The sequence below is a fragment of the Puccinia triticina genome, chromosome 10A (genome assembly GCF_026914185.1).
Source record: "Puccinia triticina chromosome 10A, complete sequence".
Classification (NCBI taxonomy): Eukaryota; Fungi; Basidiomycota; class Pucciniomycetes; order Pucciniales; family Pucciniaceae; genus Puccinia; species Puccinia triticina.
Window position 1 is genome coordinate 6,809,104 of NC_070567.1, and position 17,514 is coordinate 6,826,617.

The 17,514-nt window shown below is 48.5% G+C and overlaps 2 protein-coding genes across 2 annotated transcripts; one reads left to right on the top strand and one right to left on the bottom strand.

The window, feature by feature from the left end:
- Nucleotides 1–6,225: 6,225 nt before the first annotated feature.
- On the top strand, nucleotides 6,226–8,559 carry PtA15_10A710 (uncharacterized protein; the record flags this gene model as incomplete). Its single annotated transcript, XM_053160915.1, has 2 exons — nucleotides 6,226–6,281; nucleotides 8,223–8,559. The coding sequence occupies 2 exons, from the start codon at nucleotides 6,226–6,228 to the stop codon at nucleotides 8,557–8,559; spliced, it is 393 nt and encodes a 130-aa protein (XP_053024841.1).
- Nucleotides 8,560–8,632: 73 nt separating this feature from the next.
- PtA15_10A711 (uncharacterized protein) lies at nucleotides 8,633–8,986 on the bottom strand (the record flags this gene model as incomplete). Its single annotated transcript, XM_053160916.1, has 1 exon — nucleotides 8,633–8,986. One exon carries the CDS (start codon nucleotides 8,984–8,986, stop codon nucleotides 8,633–8,635), a length of 354 nt encoding a protein of 117 aa, XP_053024842.1.
- Between the last annotated feature and the right edge of the window lie 8,528 nt (nucleotides 8,987–17,514).

The window sequence follows — 17,514 nt, forward strand, 5'->3', positions numbered from 1 at the left end:
CGCCGGCCCAGCAGCTCCTTGACCTCATTGCCTTCGCCACTGACAAACTTGACCGCCTGAAGCTGCGTCATCTCTCGCCTTCTCCCCCCATCTTGGATGCAATCACTCGCCACGCCCCTGTCTTCTCGCGCAACGTCTTGCCTCCTCGCCGACCCGCGCGCTGCCACCGCCATTAGGCCTCCTCGAGTGCTCAGCATAAACCCCCTCCATCTCTGACCCCGTTCTCTCCTTGACAGCACCATTTCCTCTCCGACGACTCCTGAGACTCCCCGATGACCCCTGAGACCCCCCCCACATCACCTGGGATCCCCATTGACTCCTCGCAACTGGCCCATACGGCCCCTCGCCCTTGAGCCTTGCAACTGGCCCATACGGCCCCTTGCCCTCGAACCTCGCAACTGGCCATAAGGCCCCTTGCCCTCAAACCTCGCAACTGGCCCATGCGGCCCCTCGCCCTCGAACCTCGCAACTGGCCATAAGGCCCCTCGCCCTTGAACCTTGCAACTGGCCCATACGGCCCCTCGCCCTCGAACCTCGCAACTGGCCATAAGGCCCCCTCGCCCTCGAACCTTGCGTCTCCCACCCACTTCCCAGTTCTATCATTCACTCCTACTGTTAATTTTCCCCATCTTTATTTTTTTATAGGAGGGGAGAATGTAAGCCCTGCTCACCATAGGCTTACACAGACATGTCACTAGATTACATAATCCTAGTTCTCCCTTGTACTTAGTCTTCACCCTCTGCTTCCTTAGTCCGGCAGAGAGCTTCCCTCTCTCCCGGCTAGGTAAGCTCCTTTCCACTTTCTCTCATTCTGTCTAGTTGTACTTACCAGAGAGAGCTTCCCTCTCTCCCGGCTAGCCCTTTGCAATCGAGTCCCCCACCGTTTGGAACTAGAAAGTTCCCAAAGGCTCCGGCCTCGTCCCCTTTGGCCCCGGTTTCCTTGTCTTCATCAGTGAGGGTCTACTGGACCCTTACACTACCCCGGTCATAGTGAGCTGTCTCAATGACTGGCTGTAGTCATCAAGAGCTCTCTCGATGAATTGATGACTGGCTACTGGACCGGGGTAGCCAGTCATCAAGAGAGCTCTTGATGACTACACCCAGTCATCAAGAGAGCTCTTGATGACTACACCCAGTCATCAAGAGAGCTCTTGATGACTACACCCAGTCATCAAGAGAGCTCTTGATGACTACACCCAGTCATCAAGAGAGCTCTTGATGACTACACCCAGTCATCAAGAGAGCTCTTGATGACTACACCCAGTCATCAAGAGCTCTTGATAACTGGCAATGTTGGTCTTAGGGAGGTTTTCAAGCTATCAAAAACCGGCTACACTGGTCAGCAAGAGCTTTATTCATACGCTAGTGTGATATGTGAGTCATCAATGACCGGCTGTATGGTCATGGAGCGCTGTAGCTCCCTTTGATGACTTGGTCATTGGGGGGTGCTTCTAGTGCGTATGTGTATTATAGCACCCACGGGTGGGTGCCAGAGTCTTGCAGGTTGCTATATGCAAAAGTTGAGTCGCCATCCTGGGGTTTTAGCAACCCCATTTTACCTCCCCAGGTGGAGATGCTCTAAGGGATAAAAGAAAGGGAAGAGAGAGAGAAGGTAAGGGGAAGCTACTTGCCTAGTTCAGGGGAAGTCTCAGTGCTTCCCTGCCAAACTAGGAGGGAGCGGGAATGAGGGGACTACGTTGTGAGAACTCCTTTGGGACGGGTGGCAGTCCTGCGAGGGGGAAATACCAGTTATAATATTTCAAAGATGTAAGAAGCTATTACAACTGTTACGGGTGGTTTGAAAGACCTGCCCCTCTATGATACTACACAAGAGCTTTCACAACAAATTTATTTATTGTTGTGGCAAACTAATGATAGAGAAACCTATGTGCAGCAGTCTCTTATCAGACCTAGATCAAACTTGAATTCAGCGGAAAAGTGGATTTTGTAAGGGAAATGGAGTTAGAGTGGTTTACAGCAGCCTTGAGTCAGATAATGGAAATGAGCCTAAACGTAAGATATGTTTTATATGGTTTGATATGTTTGTGATATGAAAGTGGAGATAAACTGATACAAGACTTCTGAGAGAACTGATGTTATATGTGAACTATTCAAAGTGTCTTTGCCCTCTTCCTTAACCTTCAGTTAAGAGCACAATGGGTTAAGATCACTTTGACTTGTTAAGAGCACAAGTGGGTGATGCTTGCTACTTGACTACTTAGAACTACTCTGAGGCATGAAAGATGTTAATGGGCAACTTGATTGAGATCACACTGCTGGATTTATGTGGATGTGACTTGTAGCTCTGAGTGAGATGTGTGTTCTGGTTAGGATTGCCTGAGTGGCATGCTGAAAACTGAGGAGGGAAAATCTCCTCCTTTTATAGTAAAATGTGAGGGATTTTTGCTGGTGGGGATCCTTGTGAGGGATTTTTGCTGGTGTGACCACCACACAGGTGTCCATGTGGTGATGGTATCCACGTGGTTGTGGTGGTGGTGTCCATATGGTATCCACGTGGTTGTGGTGGTGGTGTCCATGTGGTGTCCACGTGGTGGTGTCCATGGCGCCTACACAATTATGGAGGTGTCCACAGGTGGAGCCATGCTGTGGTACGTGGGTGGAGCCAAACAACAACCCTGGAGGTGTCCACAGGTGGAACCATGCCATGGTGCGTGGGTGGAGCCAAACAACAATCATGGAGTTGTCCACAGGTGGAACAATGCCATGGGCAGAGCCAAACCACGCCACTACATACACTATAAATATGTCCTTGAGTCTAATTCTATGCTATGTACTATCAAAATATCTCTACAGTATGTAATTATGCTTATGAACACAGTATAATACTCGTAACTTTTGCCTGAGTGCAGCTAGCCTAGTGGTTCCAGTGAGTGACTAGGGGTTAAATGACCTGTAGAATCCAATTATGCAATAATACATCTAGAAATATGTCTCCTTCTCAATAGTAAACTGTGACTTTATGTGATTTGATACTTGAAACACTTTTGGCACACCACAACGTAGGCGGTCAATGTTGGTCCGTGACACCTGAGTGATACTCTCTGTGAGTTTGCAGGAGCCGCGGCTCACAGAGCAGCCAAACTTGAAGTGGCACTCCAGATTAAGCCCCAAGTGATTGGTGTCAACAATTGGAACCTGCATGATTTCTGGGTCAACATGAATACAACCTTGAAGATGTTGGATGAACCACCAGGGGGGAATCTGTTGCACTTTCTACAGAGTGCCATACTGTGATTTCTTTCTGTAACCTTTCCAGATGTGAGCCTGTGCCTCTAAAGTGACAAAAGAACACAAGAGAAGAAGGGGAACACTGGTTTTATTTCTTGGGATAAAGATGTAAGGGTTTCACCCTTACTGAGACAGAACTAAGTTAGATTCACATATGCATATTCATTTACGTAGTTGGATTTCTATTTAAGTTGTTGTACTTGACTTCTCTCACTTTCTCTTCTTCCCCAAGCTGGTCTTCACCCCTCTCCTCCTTTCATCGGCCGATCTCAGGAAATTACATTCTTTTTTATAGACTTCTGGCCTTTGGCCCTCCGTCCCACCGATCCTTCCAGTGAGGGTTCACAGAACCCTTACAAAAGAACTACAAACAGAAGGAGAGAGAAAGAGAGAGGGAAAGAGAAAGAGAGAGAGAAAGATATGATCTGGAGGGGGTCTAACTACTCTTTATAAGAGGATCCTCAAAGTCAACTTGAACCACCTGGAAAAGTGGTAAGGACAGCTGTGCCAGACCAACAAGGGCTACAGCCTCCACACGCACCAAGGAGACGGTGGGGGGACACAGAATAGTAAACTAATCTGCTTTGATTTTTAGACTAAGTCTAGGATTAACAGAGTAACCTTGTCCTTGGGAGGGGTTGGTGTGAAGAGAAATAAAGAAGAAGCAATCAAGAGACACAGAGTAGCACTCTGGATAATCAAGGTTCAAAGAAATAGTATACTTACTGTCAATATCCTAGGGGCCTGTGATGGTAGGTGTACTGGGAGCGTGGTATCCTCTTTGGTGGCAATCCTGGGTTATCTGGGGCGTGGTTCCGCTTGTCTGAAGTCTGTAGATCCTCCTCAGGCAAGGGGGATCCTGAATTCGAAAATTTTCAGAGTTTGCTTACATAATCACACATGTACATGTGGTTTGGAGCGCCCAGGTGCGACTACACAGTGCCGCTGCGCATACATGTCACAAACCACAAACTCTATGAAGGAGTAGAGATATTGGAAAGTGATCAGTGAACACTACGGTCAAAATTGCATAAGAAATCAGAGTCTGAAGTCAAAACAACCTTATGTCTTAAGGTTAAAAAGATATAATAAAAGGCAGCTTTAGGTCAACTATGTTGACTCTAAGGCTGACACCAGAATTCAACTGCTTGTGCATGTGTAAGCAATCCTAAATAATGTTCATCTGCTGTTGAAATCATAATTAACTCTTCTCTAACAAATAAATAAGCTACCCAGAAAGTATGGGGAATATTTGACTTCAATTGAACCAACAATGTCAAAACTACTAGAATAAATAACTTCTAAACTAAAAGAGCTAGCTTTCTAAACTAAAAAAGCTAGCTGGGTAGTTGAAGTGAGTGACTAGGGTTAGATTTGTATGTAGAATCTATTTCTCTAATAATATTCTATCCACTTCAAGGATAATTAAATTTCCCAAAAAAAATACTCAAAGTTTGAGGTTGGGAAAATCATTGAAAAAAAATCACTCTGTACTGAAAAAAAATGCAAACTGAGCGTGCTCAGCCAAAAAAATAAAAATGTGTCAGGCTGAGTAAAAAACAATGGGGCACATTTTTTGGGTGATTTGTTGGGCAGGCCTGCACAAGGCCTGCATGGGCCCCTAAAAGGCCCGTTGGGCCCATTGAAAAAGTAGTATTTGCTTGGAATTCCAATGCTCTGCTAAAATGTGAAATGGGTCAAACTGAATAAAAAACATGGGGGTACATTTTTGGGGAGATTTTTTGGGTGGGCCTCAATGAGGCCCACATGGCCCCCACAAAGCCCACTGGGCCCATTGAAAGAGTAGCCTTGGTTAAGAAAGCATATGCTCAGCTAAGAAATAAAAATGTGTCAGACTGAGTAAAAACCCTAGGGGCACATTGTTGGGGAGGCTTTTTGGACGGGCCTGCATCAGGCCCGTATGGGCAAACAGGTTTCCAAGGGAAAGGAAAGGGCCTGGACATACATTCTGTGAGTGCACAAATGTCATACAGATGTCAGAAGCCCTTCAATATCTTCTGTTGATTAGTGGTCAATTGGTGCTGTTCTGGAACATCATGTGGGCATTCTTAACCAAGACTACTTCTGGGTTGGCCAAACCAGCTTTGGGTGGGCCCTGACGGGCCTGATGCAGGTCTTTCAATAAGCCCTCCCCAAAAGTGTGGCCCCATGTTTTTTACTCAGGTTGACACATTTTTGTTTCTTAGCTGAGCATAGGCATTCTTGACCAAGGCTACTCTTTCAATGGGCCCAGTGGGCTTTGTGGGGGCCATGTGGGACTCATTCAGGCCCATCCAAAACATCTCCCCAAAAATTTACCCCCTCATTTTTGATTCAGCTCAACCCATTTCACATTTGAGCAGAGCATGGGAATTCCAAACAAATACTACTTTTTCAATGGGCTCAACAGGCCTGTTAGGGGCCCATGTGGGCCTTGTGCAGGCCCTTCCAACAAATCACCCTAAAAATGTGCCCCATTGTTTTTTACTCAGTCTGACACATTTTTATTTTTTTGGCTGAGCATGCTCAGTTTGCATTTTTTTTCAGTATGGAGTGATTTTTTTTCAATGATTTTCCCAACCTCAAACTTTGAGTATTTATTTTGGGAAATTTAATTATCCTTGAAGTGTATCATATGCAAGTATTTTAGACTGTGAGTTGAGGTTTTGGCAGTTTTGTTGCGCGCAACAGATCTGGATCACCACAGCGCTGTGGAGCACACCAAAATATGTATCAAAGCGGGGGCAGGAAGGTTTGCCCCGCATTGGCTCCCACATCAGATCGTGGTTGGGTGCACTCTGTGGTGTATGTAAGAATGTGGGATCCGAAATATCAGCCCATATCTGCAGGTTTCAGAGCCTTGGGTCTCAGATATCTGGTGTGATCTGCGGTCTCTTAACAGATATCTTGGATTATCTACCGGATATCCCACGCGGGTAATCCGGCACTACCCAATTGAATGTTGGGTTGGGTTGGATGTTGACAGGGCTCTGTGTACATCTGGAATCCGGCAGCATCCGGCCGGGTGGAAAGTAGGCCCCCCCTGGGCCTCAAAGTGAGCAACTGGACCTTTTTCCAATTCTTTGTTTTGAACTACAATTACACACCAGGGGAGAAAGTGTGAAACTCTCTAGAGAGTGCCAGACCCTAACTTCCTTGATCAGCAACCCTGGCGGGTATCAAGCATGCAACATGTGTGCCACATACACAACTTAAGCTTGTGTCAATAGTGATGTCATGTTCAACTCAGGCTGATATCATCTTCATCCTAACCTCATGGCAAATTCCATAACTTCACCTCACCCAATGCTCAACTCCAGCTTGACTCAACCTGGAACACATTCCATGGTTGTTCCAGCTGAGGATCCTAAAATTCATGTGTCCATCAGAAGAGGCCAATCTTGGTCAACTTCACTGTGACCAGGCAGCCTCAACTGATTGAGCCACAAGGGGACCTCAAGATTTATGCATCTCCTGGTTATCATTTCAGGGTGGTACAATACAACTTCTCTGTCAGATAGACCTGAAGTGGGAGGAGATGGAAGACACCATAATCATCTCTTACCTGCCTGACGTGTTGCAAAAATTGTGTTCAGGCCAAACATTGTTCAAATGTGATGTAATTAGCATCAATTTTTCAAATTGCCTGACCACTGGAAACACATGATCCCCTGGGATCCACAGTTTAATAGTTAATCATCACTAGACCTGAGTAGTGGCTACCTTATCAAGGATTGTACCTTAAGTTATAAAGTGCGTGGAAAAGTGTGGTCTTGGAATCACTGTTTTTACCAACCTCATTTGACAGAGTTTTGATTCCAGGGCTGTACTAGCCATTTGAGGGAGTGTCTCATCAATGGCCAACACAAACATGCCATCAAGAGGAGTGTGCACTGTTTTTAATGGCAGAGTCTTACCAGCCTTTGAAGGGAGTGTGTACTCCCTTCAATAGCTGCTACAACCCAGCCAATGAAGGAAGTGTGAATTTCTCCTCATGGATGGTACAGAGCACTGGTTAATTGGAGGCAACCTGCTTATGATGGCTAATTTATACCAGTCATTGATGGGATTGTCAACTACTCTTGATGGCAATTACAAATCAGACATGAATTTCACCCTCAAATTTGGGCAAGCTTCAGGGTGGAAATGGTTGAACAGGATCTTGTGAAATTTCTGGCCTACTTCACAGTTGGACCTGTAGGATGCAGCTAGTGGGAAACTCCCTTTGATGGCCAGTTTTTACTGGCCATCAAAGTGATTTTGTCTCCTCAATGGCTGGTACAACCCAGCCATCAAGAGGATTTCCCACTCCCCCACTTCCTTTGATGGAAGATTTGCACCAGCCATCAAAGGGATAGTGTACTCCTTTTTATGGCAGATACAGCCTATTGATCAAAGGGAGTGTGAGATCCCCCCAATGGCCGGTATAGCTCAGAACAACAGTGCAACAAATGCAATATGTGTATTGTATAGGCATATAAATTGTATTGTATTTATTTTTGAATACAAAATGTCTTGGTGTATTTGTATTGCATTGGTCACCCAATACAATACAATACATTTCAAAAAAAAATTATTGACCGTGCCAATCCCCAAGATATTACATTTGGGGAGGGCAATACATTATGCAAAAAATACATTGTATTGTATTGGATAAAAAATACAATACAAATACAATGTATATGCTATACAAAACAATACAATACATGCCATATACAAATACATGTATAGTATTTGTTGCACCGTTGCTCAGAAATTGGATGTAGACTCCCTTCAATAGCTGTTTTTCATGGGCGCTTACCGGGAGCGCAGCGGGAGGTGGGTCGAGTCCAAGGAGGGCGGCAGTGGAGCACCTGCTCGGTGCGTGGGCAGAAGCGCCCGCAGCGCGCAGTCGAGGCGCACCCAGACGGGCCAAACCTAGTTGGCCAAGGAGCAACCGGTACCGGCAGAAATCCAACAACCGGGACCGGCAGTAGAACACGACTCGCCGAGCACAACAGCGCCGAAATCTTCCCGGAAAATTTCGCCAAACTAAGTGGTTTCGTTTTAAATCAACCCAAGCTAATCACAATGTTCAACTCGATCGCAGCAGCGACCTCAGCGGTGAAAGTGGCGGCTGGCTTGGCGACAGGCGACTCGGGCACACAAGCCGACGGAGGGGCAGGTATCGCAAGGGATCGTAGGGACTCAGGACGAGTCGGAAGCGCCGGCAGCGCCAGAAGAAGAACAACCTGGAGAAGGGGCTGCGGACGAACCAATAACGGTCCCGCCAAAGAAACCGAAAAAGGTAACCGTGAAAGCAGCCACTAGAAGATCGACCCGAGCGACTTTGAAAAGACCAGGGGAGCAAGGGAAGGAGGACGGTCGGGGGGGGTGAGGAGGATCAAGAGGAAGAGGGAGAAGCAGGGCTAGGGGGATTGGAGGAGTCGGTAATGGGAGGCATTGGAGGACAAGGGAACCGGGAAGGAACCAGTAAGTACGGGGTTGGAAGCTGGTGGTTGGGAGTACAGATGGGGTAAACAGCAGGGGCTAACGTGGTGCGACGGTTATTTCGCTTAGCTGGAAATCCGGTCAATGCGGAGGAAGAGATTAGGGTCATAGGGGGGACGAGAAGGAGGACGGATTTACAGGGTACCATGCTGCAAGTCATCGAGAGGGCGTTAGCAGCCGACGCGGCAGGGCTGTCAGAGAAGGCAACAATGCTCTTCAGGATCTGCGAAGGCCTCGGCAGCACCATTCCGAGCAACCAGGCGACCGCAGTACCACAACCCACGAACCCACCAGCCCAGAGGCCCACCGGCCTAGCCCAGTCGACCGGCACATCTTCATTCCCGCCACCGACCGCTGCCTTGGGCAACCCGGCCCCCTCCGACCAGCACCTCGGTTTCAAGGTCCCAACCCCAGCCCCGGCAGTCACCCCGAAGGTTAGAGACTATGACGGGATGGTTATCTCTTCGGGACCAGAAGCGGCGGTTCTTTTCGACGACACCGCTATTCCAAATAATGATGACATCGGCCTTCCCCAGTTCTTCGCAAAGAACCTCGCCGAATTCCGAGCCCCCTTGCCACTCACGATCTTCAACGAGTGGTGGCAAGAACAGGCATTCCTTCACCACGCAGAGAAAAGAAACAAATCCGACGACGCTAGCGGGGATAGGTTACGCTACATGGGCTTTCCGTACCCAAGCGAGTACCTTCAGACGTACCAAGAGTGGTCCGTCAACCACCAGGGATTTCTTCGGGCGGTCAGCAGGATACCTACTCACAGGAACCTCGCCAACTGGCTGGTGGCGCACAAAAAGAACGCAGACGGGATCATACGGCGAGAAGGTTTCATGACTGCACTGAGGTACGACATCCATGTAAGGATGAACGCTCTCTGCCATTGGGTGCAAGTTCAAGGGGGGCGGCTCTTGGTCGCGAACATCTCAGTCTTCCGGACCAAAATCGTGCAGGAAGTCCACGCCAAGACGGTCAGGTTTGGCGAGACCGAATTCACTGACAATCCTTACGCTGCTGGGGGATGCCGGTTCGGTTGGGACCCCACAACCGGTCAACAAGCTAGGAAGAAAGACGAGCAAGGGAGCAAGACACCTCTCCACCTACAGCAACCCGGTAAAGCGATCATCCCGGCCAACAAGCCTGGACCGGAAACGCCGCGGGGCCCCAGCAACCCGAAGGGGCCAGGCGGCAAGGACGGAGGTTTCAAAGGGAGCAAGTGGGGGCAAAGCTACGACCGAGACGGGGGGGATCGGGCGGCGGCGGAGGAGGGAACGGCGGTGGTGGAGGAGGGGGAGCAGGGGGCAGTTATGGGAAAGGGAAAGCTTACTAGTTAGCGCTACTCCTTTATTATTGTTTTGTATGCCCAGCACCGAGCCCTTAAGGGCGGTGCCCTCATTACATGTGTGCAAAGAATACATGAATGAGGATCATAACCTGACGGTGGAATTTTTGTGATCGTGTGTGAGAAACAGTGAGAGAAAAGAGGAAGACAACCACAAGGCGGGTAGCGATCCAAAAGAATATGGTATGCAAATGGGATACAGACAAGCGAGGACCGTAGACCATCAACAGTGCAAGACAAAATGGCCATCAGAAGTCTCATGCGAGATGAAGGTCAGCGCCTGGGAAGTCGCGCTACGGAAGGCGGACCTCCTCCCGAGATTCCAAGACGTACTGGACGGCTTCCGGGATGGCTTTGACCAGGGAATCCCAGAACACAGGCTGTCGAAGGATCTACCCTACTTCACACCTCCAAACCATACGTCGGCGCTGATGGCAAAAGACAAGATAGAAGCCTCCATTCGCAAGGAATTGGAGGCAGGCAGGATGTTCGGGCCTTTTACTTACGATCAGGTCCAACAGCGGTATAGCTTCTTCAGGACAAATCCTCTGGGAGCAGTGATTAACGGCGACGGCTCCCTTCGACCGATCAATGACCTTTCATTCCCACGAGGGGAGACCGGAATCCCCTCCGTGAACTCATTCGTAGACGCTAGCGAGTTCAAAACGTCGTGGGACGACTTCAACGCGGTTGCTAATTTCCTCAAAGAACAAAAGGAACCGGTACTGTTAGCTCTCTTCGACTGGGAGAAAGCCTACCGACAGATCCCCACCGCACCAGCTCAATGGCCGTACCTCATGGTACGAGACTTCGACGATTGGCTCCTGTTAGATACCCGGATAACCTTCGGGGGAGTAGCAGGCTGCGGTTCTTTTGGCAGGCCGGCAGACGCTTGGAAGGAGCTTATGATGGCCGAATTCGACGTTTTAAACGTTTTTCGATGGGTAGATGACAATTTATTTGTCAAAAGACCAAGCTCAGGAACTCTGATGGCCGACATTGTGAAGAGATCCGACGAACTGGGCGTAAAAACAAATAAGGAGAAGTATTCACCTTTTCTAGAAGAACAGAAATACGTCGGGTTCGTCTGGAACGGAACCGACAAGACCGTACGGCTCCCAGAAGCAAAACTAACTAAGAGGATCAATCAGATTCGAAGTTTTCTCGAGATAGGAGCGACTTTCGCGTACAACGACGTGGAGGTCATCGCGGGCAGGCTGAACCATGTGGCCTACATCTTGCCACAACTAAGATGTTACTTATGTGGACTGTATAGATGGCTCATGAATTGGGTGCACCGCGAGACGGCCCGCCCGCTACCCCCCGACGCTGAGGAAGATCTACACATGTGGCTTACGACACTGTCCAATTTCAAACCGACAAGGCTGATCGCAAGGCAAGAGCCAACCGAGGTAGGTTGGGTCGGCGACGCGTCGACCGGATTTGGGATAGGTGTACTCATTGGGAAACGGTGGGCCCAATTCCGCCTGCAATCTATGGCGGAACTAGATAAGAACATCGACGAAGAAAAGAGGGAAGAAGAAAGAATAGCAAGACTAGAAACCATCGCGGTACGACTAGGATTAATGATGTTGATAAAGCTCGGGGCAAGAGGGGGGAAGACTTTCATCGTCTGGACAGACAACACTACGACGGAGAGCGTCATCACCAAAAGGAAGTCAAAGGATCGGTTTGTTAACGCGGAATGGAAAAAGATTCAAGCGACGTTGATTGAGAACCAGATCAACCTCGTCGCGAAGCGCGTCACTTCAGCGGAAAATCGAGCAGACGAACTGTCAAGGGGGATTAGGCGGAACCACCGGACCCGCTATCAGTTACGGGTCGGGGTCCCTCATGATTTGGAAGAACTAATCGAACAGGTAACGGAGGCCTGAAGGTTTGTAGACGCACGGTTGGGGCGGAGGAAGGTATGCAATAAATCCATAATTTCATTGGAAGGGGAGGGGAAAGGAGGGCATCTAGCCTTCACTAGGACCAGGTTCCCTGGAGTGTTGGGTCTGAGCAGGCTCCAGGCCACCTGGAGTAGCGGGTCGGGCTCAGACCCCCACATCTTAGTGCTCACACTGGAGGAGGGGCCACACTCCGCAAGGAGCAGTAGCCACTCCCCCAGCTCATCTGTCCGTCGCACCACGCCCTCCAACATGGAGAGGAGAAACGCGGTGAAACAGCCGGAGAGATGGGAGAGAACCTTTCCCACACTCAGGCGGCTTGGGGAGTTGGAGGAACAACTCCCGGGTCACCTAGGCAACCCTCAGCAACAAAGGGATGCAAAGAGAAACCCACACAGGCTGAGTACCGTCCTGATACTCAGCCCAAACCCAGGCGGAACGGTAGCCATAGGATTGGACCGGACATTGAAGGGAGTTCAAAATTGGTTTGATGGCTGTTACAACTCGGCCATCAAAGCCCTTAGATTGCTGAGTTGTAACAGACATTGAACAGGGTGTGTACTCCCTTTGATGGCCAGTAAAACCTGGCCATCAAAGGGAGTCTGCCTCCGATGGCCAAGTTGTACCCACCTTCAACTCCTCTTGATGGCGGGTACAACCTGGCCATGAATGGAGGACTTCCCGTGGCAATCTGAGAGCAATCTGGGAGGCTCCCAGAGTCCCAAAGCCTAGATTTCACTGCAAAATTGGGCTCAGATCTGGGTCTGGAAGGGGTTCCCAGATTGACGGGAAGTCCTCCAATGTCACCCTGATGTTCAGGCGAACATCAGGGTGACAATTTCGAGCAGGATCTTAATGTGACATTGATGGCCTATGTCACGGATAGACCTGTAGGATGAAACTAGCAGGAAACTCCCTTTGATGGCCCGGTTTTACTGGACATTAAAGGGAGGGTGTCTCTTCAATGGCCGGTACAACCCTGCCATGAAGAGAATTTTCCACTCCCCCACTCCTTTTGATGGCAGAGTTGTACCAGCAAAAAGGGAGTGTGTACTCCTTTTGATGGCCACTGCAGCCCAGCAATTGAAGGAAGTGTGAACTCCCTGAAATGACTGGTACAGCGCGGACAATTAATGAAGGCAGCCTCCCTTTGATAGCCGGGTTGCACTGGACATAAAAGGAAGTAAAAAATCTGTTTGATGACTGTTACAACTCGGCCATTGAAGCCCTTTGATGGCTGAGTTTCAACAGCCATCAAACAGGGTGTGTACTCCCTTTGATGGCCAGTGGAACCCTGCCATCAAAGGGAGTCTGCATCCAAATCAATGGCCAAGTTGTACTCGCCATCAACTCCTCTTTATGGCGGGTACAACCTGGCCATGAATGTCACCCTGATGTTTGGGCAAACATCAGGGTGACAATGTTGCACAGGATCTTCATGTGACATTGCTGGCCTATGTCACAGGTGGACATGTAGTATGCAACTAGGGGGTGACTCCCTTTGATGGCTGGGCTGTACTGGCCATCAAAGGGGGTGTGTCTCCTCAATGGACAGTACAACCATGCCATCAAGAGTATTCCCCAATCCCCTGAATGGGCACCATCACCCACTCTCCAGGTCATCATGGTCAAGAAACAGCTGCAGGAAACCACTAGGAGACAAACAATATGGGTCATAGGGAGAAACCAGATAATTCACATCTGCATCCAAATAGCTCATGTGAATAAGGTGGCTGAATATGGTCCATGAGTAAGCCAAAACAAAATCTTCACAAATCACGCAAATGACCTGCAATGAGGACAGAATCAGACAAGTTTAGGTAAGTATCTGGCAGTCATCATGACTTATCTTCAAATCCAGATGCCTGAAGTATAGAATAAAATCCAAACTGATACTATCAGGAGTTACAGATGAGTTGCACTGAACTCATCATACTCTTATACAATAGTTGCCAATAAGTTTGCCAACAAAGTTGAACACAAGTTACCCACCCACATTGAACTGACTTCTGACCAAGTCAAAGATAAATTTACAGTCTGGCACTCTCTAGAGAGTGCCACACTTTCTCCCCTGGTGACATATGTAACTGCAACCCAGTATCTGGACTGTATTTGCCGGTTTCTGATGTCGGACAAGCTCTACCCAAGCCCTATGGGCAATGTAGCATGCTAATTCTAACCAAGCTTAACCAAGCCTCTCTGGATTAGGGCACCGCAGGGTCTCTGTCTCACAGAGACGGAGGCCCACCAAACTTAACAAATTCCCGCGAGACTTTGGGGGTGAACTTGCAAAGCAAGGCTCCATCAGGAGGGACTTCCCCTTACACAGCGGGGGTACTTCCTTCCACACCCATTTGTGGAACCAAAGACAGGAGGGTAATCTGTGGAGCCAAGAAGGATTGGCTCGGTAACCCCTTGTTAAGCTCATTGGTTCCACAAAACGGTTTTCTCCACGTGGAACTGATGGGCTTCACACTTTTCCCCGTTGGTTCCACAATGTGCCTTCCTGGAACGCTTGGAGACCACGTCGGCTCGTTGCTCACGTTGGTTCCAGGTCATTTGTTTTTTTTTTACTTCGAGCCAGGACCACCTCAGGCTGGTCCTGTGGTTTTGAAAGTCCAAGAAAACTTGATTTTGAAGAGAGGAAAAAAAAATTGAAAAAAAACTTAACAAAAATACCAATTGCAAACCATTGTTTGGGGGGTTGGTGTTGTGAAAATCAGTAGTGCACAACAACGTGAAATTGCTGAGTTGTGTGGCACTCCTTTGCACATAGGGTCCCTGCCTGGTTGTGAGTTTGAGTCCCACTAAGGATAGTTTTTGACAGGCTGTTCTCCCGCTGCATTTTTAAGGCCCGCCTACATGGCCATGTGGATTCCACGGGTACATATCTTCAAATATCCGTGGAATCCTTGGGGCCATCACGAGGTGCCCCTGTGATCCACTTGGTGGAGAGCACGTGAACGTGTGGACCAGCAGCCACTGGTCCAACCTTGCGCAGGGGCGCTACGGGGAATCCACGAGGATTCCTCAAGATATCCTTGTCAAAGGACTCCCCAAACCTGTGCACCAAGAATGGATTTTGAAGGTATTTTGTTTAAATTGTTAGCTCACTTTCATCAGAAGATGCTGCAGAAAATAGTGCAATTTTTCATATTGCCAATGATCCCCTCTATGTTCTGATGGAGAGCCAACTGTGGAAACCAAGTTGGTGAGCACAGACCCTCTCCATGCAAAATTCATATTTTGGGTGGATTTGATGTTTTTATTTGGAATGGAAGGAATATCTTCAGATAGCTCAGATTCTATAGGTTGGACAGGCACAAGCCAGTCTTCAAACTCAGCAAATTTAATCTTGAGAAAATTGTGGAAGCAAGGAATTATACACATCTGAAAATTCCTTCCACCCAAATTTAGAATCTAGCCCTGGCAAAAAGGGGCAATGGAGGACTTCCCGTCAATCTGGGAACCCAGATTTTTCCAGATTTTGCGGGGAAATCTGGGCTCGATCTTCCCAAATCCTAGATCTTCCCAGATTTCCCTGCAAAATCTGGGAAAATCTGGGTTTCCAGATTGGCAGGAAGTCCTCCAATAGGCAAACTTAACTAAGTACAAAGGTGGAGGCGCGAAGCGCCTCCACCGGAGGGACTTATGTGGTATCGGTGATTTAGGACTGAGAGCAATGCCCAAAACCACCATGCCCCACAAATGTTGCTATAGCTCTGCAACCTGCCATGAACCCATCAATATTTTTTGATAATCTGAAAGCTGTGGATCTTTCCTAATTTTTGATGCACTAAAATCAACATAGCTCCTCCTGCTTTGCTCAGAATACCTTGTTGAAGATGGTGGACTGCAAAAGCCAACCCGAGCTCCTTACACCAGGGGGGAAAGTGTGGCACTCCCTGGAGAGTGCCAGACCGTATGTTCCTTTGGTAAGACTGTCTGATGTCAAATTTGTGAGCATGTGGGATTTAGGCTTCAAATATGTTGACCTTATGTTCAACTCAGGCTGATCTTTGATCCACTCCATGGTGAACATGTTGGTAATTGAGTTGAGGGTACCCCCACTTGATGCCTGGTACACCCTGGTATTCTACACTTAGTGGTGTGTTTCAGGAATCAATTTGAGACCCCCTCCACTCAATTAATGGGTTGTAAAGTCATTGAGTGGAGATTCCCTCCACTTGATGACTGTTGGAAAACCATTGATTGAAGGTTGTGTCCACTCAATGACCATATCTAAATTACCAGCCACCAAGTGGATACATCCTCCACTCAATGACTGGTTTTCAATGTCATTGAGTGGAGGGATTCTCCACTCGAGGACTGGTGTGTATACTGGCTGTTGAGTGGGGGGGTTCCTTACTCGGTGACTGGTTCTACTGGCCATTGAGTGGAGACACCCTCCACTTGATCACAGCTCACTAGGATGGGAAAATCCCAGAGCATTGACCAGTACTGCATGTTGGTCATTGAGCCGGGCCTCTCCCAGCTTTAAGGACTGTATTTACTGTACTCAGCGCGGGGAAAGTCCCGGCTTGATGGACAGTATGTACTATCCATCCTGCTGCACTTTTCCAAGCTGAGTGGCCAGTGTAGGCTGCCTACCGCGCTTGGAAAGGCTGACTAGATGACCAGCATTTGCTGGTGATTGGGCCAGGGCTTCTCGCTGGATGACCAGTATCTACTGGTCATCGGATTTGAGCTCGGAGAGGCTGCAGATCGATGACCAGGGCATGATGCCTGTCAAGCGCGGCCTCTCTGAACTCGATGGCCAGTTTGTGTTGGCCATCCAGTCGGAGAAGCCCTGGTCCGATGACCAGCACCTATTGGTCATCGTTCTGGGCCTGTCTGAGCTTGGTGAGCAGCCTGTACTGTCCACCAACCTCGGAAAAGCCAAGCTGAATGAACAGTATTTATTGTACTGTTCATGGAGTTGGGGCTTTCCCAGCTCAATGACCAGCAAATAAAGGTCATCGAGCCCGTGTAAACAAGCAACTCACCAATGTCCACCCTGATGTTCGGCCAAACATGACAGTGGACATAGCGACAAAAAAAACACGCTCCCCGGGGACACCCGGGGATACAGAGCTGATCCCTGTTGCCCCGCTGCCACCGTAGTTGACTTGTGCCCAGATTGAAACTCCTGGAACACAAGCTTTTTTGGTGATTTGCTACACATATGAACACCATTTTTGCCACTACAAAATGATGATGATTTTGATTGTTCTGGATTCAGCAGGTCAAAAGAGCATCATTCTTATCTTACACCTGGTGCTAATAATTACCATGTGATAAGAGCAATCAACCCCATTTTGTTGCACAATGGCCACGGACATAATGGTAGGTGTGATGAAGGTATGCTACCTGGAGGAAAAAATTGCCCAAAACATCCAGGCAAAAGGTGTGAAGATGATCAATCTACAAGACAAACGGTATGACCCTGCATGCTGAGATGTGTGTGGACATTTCAGAGTTGAATTTTCACCTCAGAGTTCAGACCAGCTA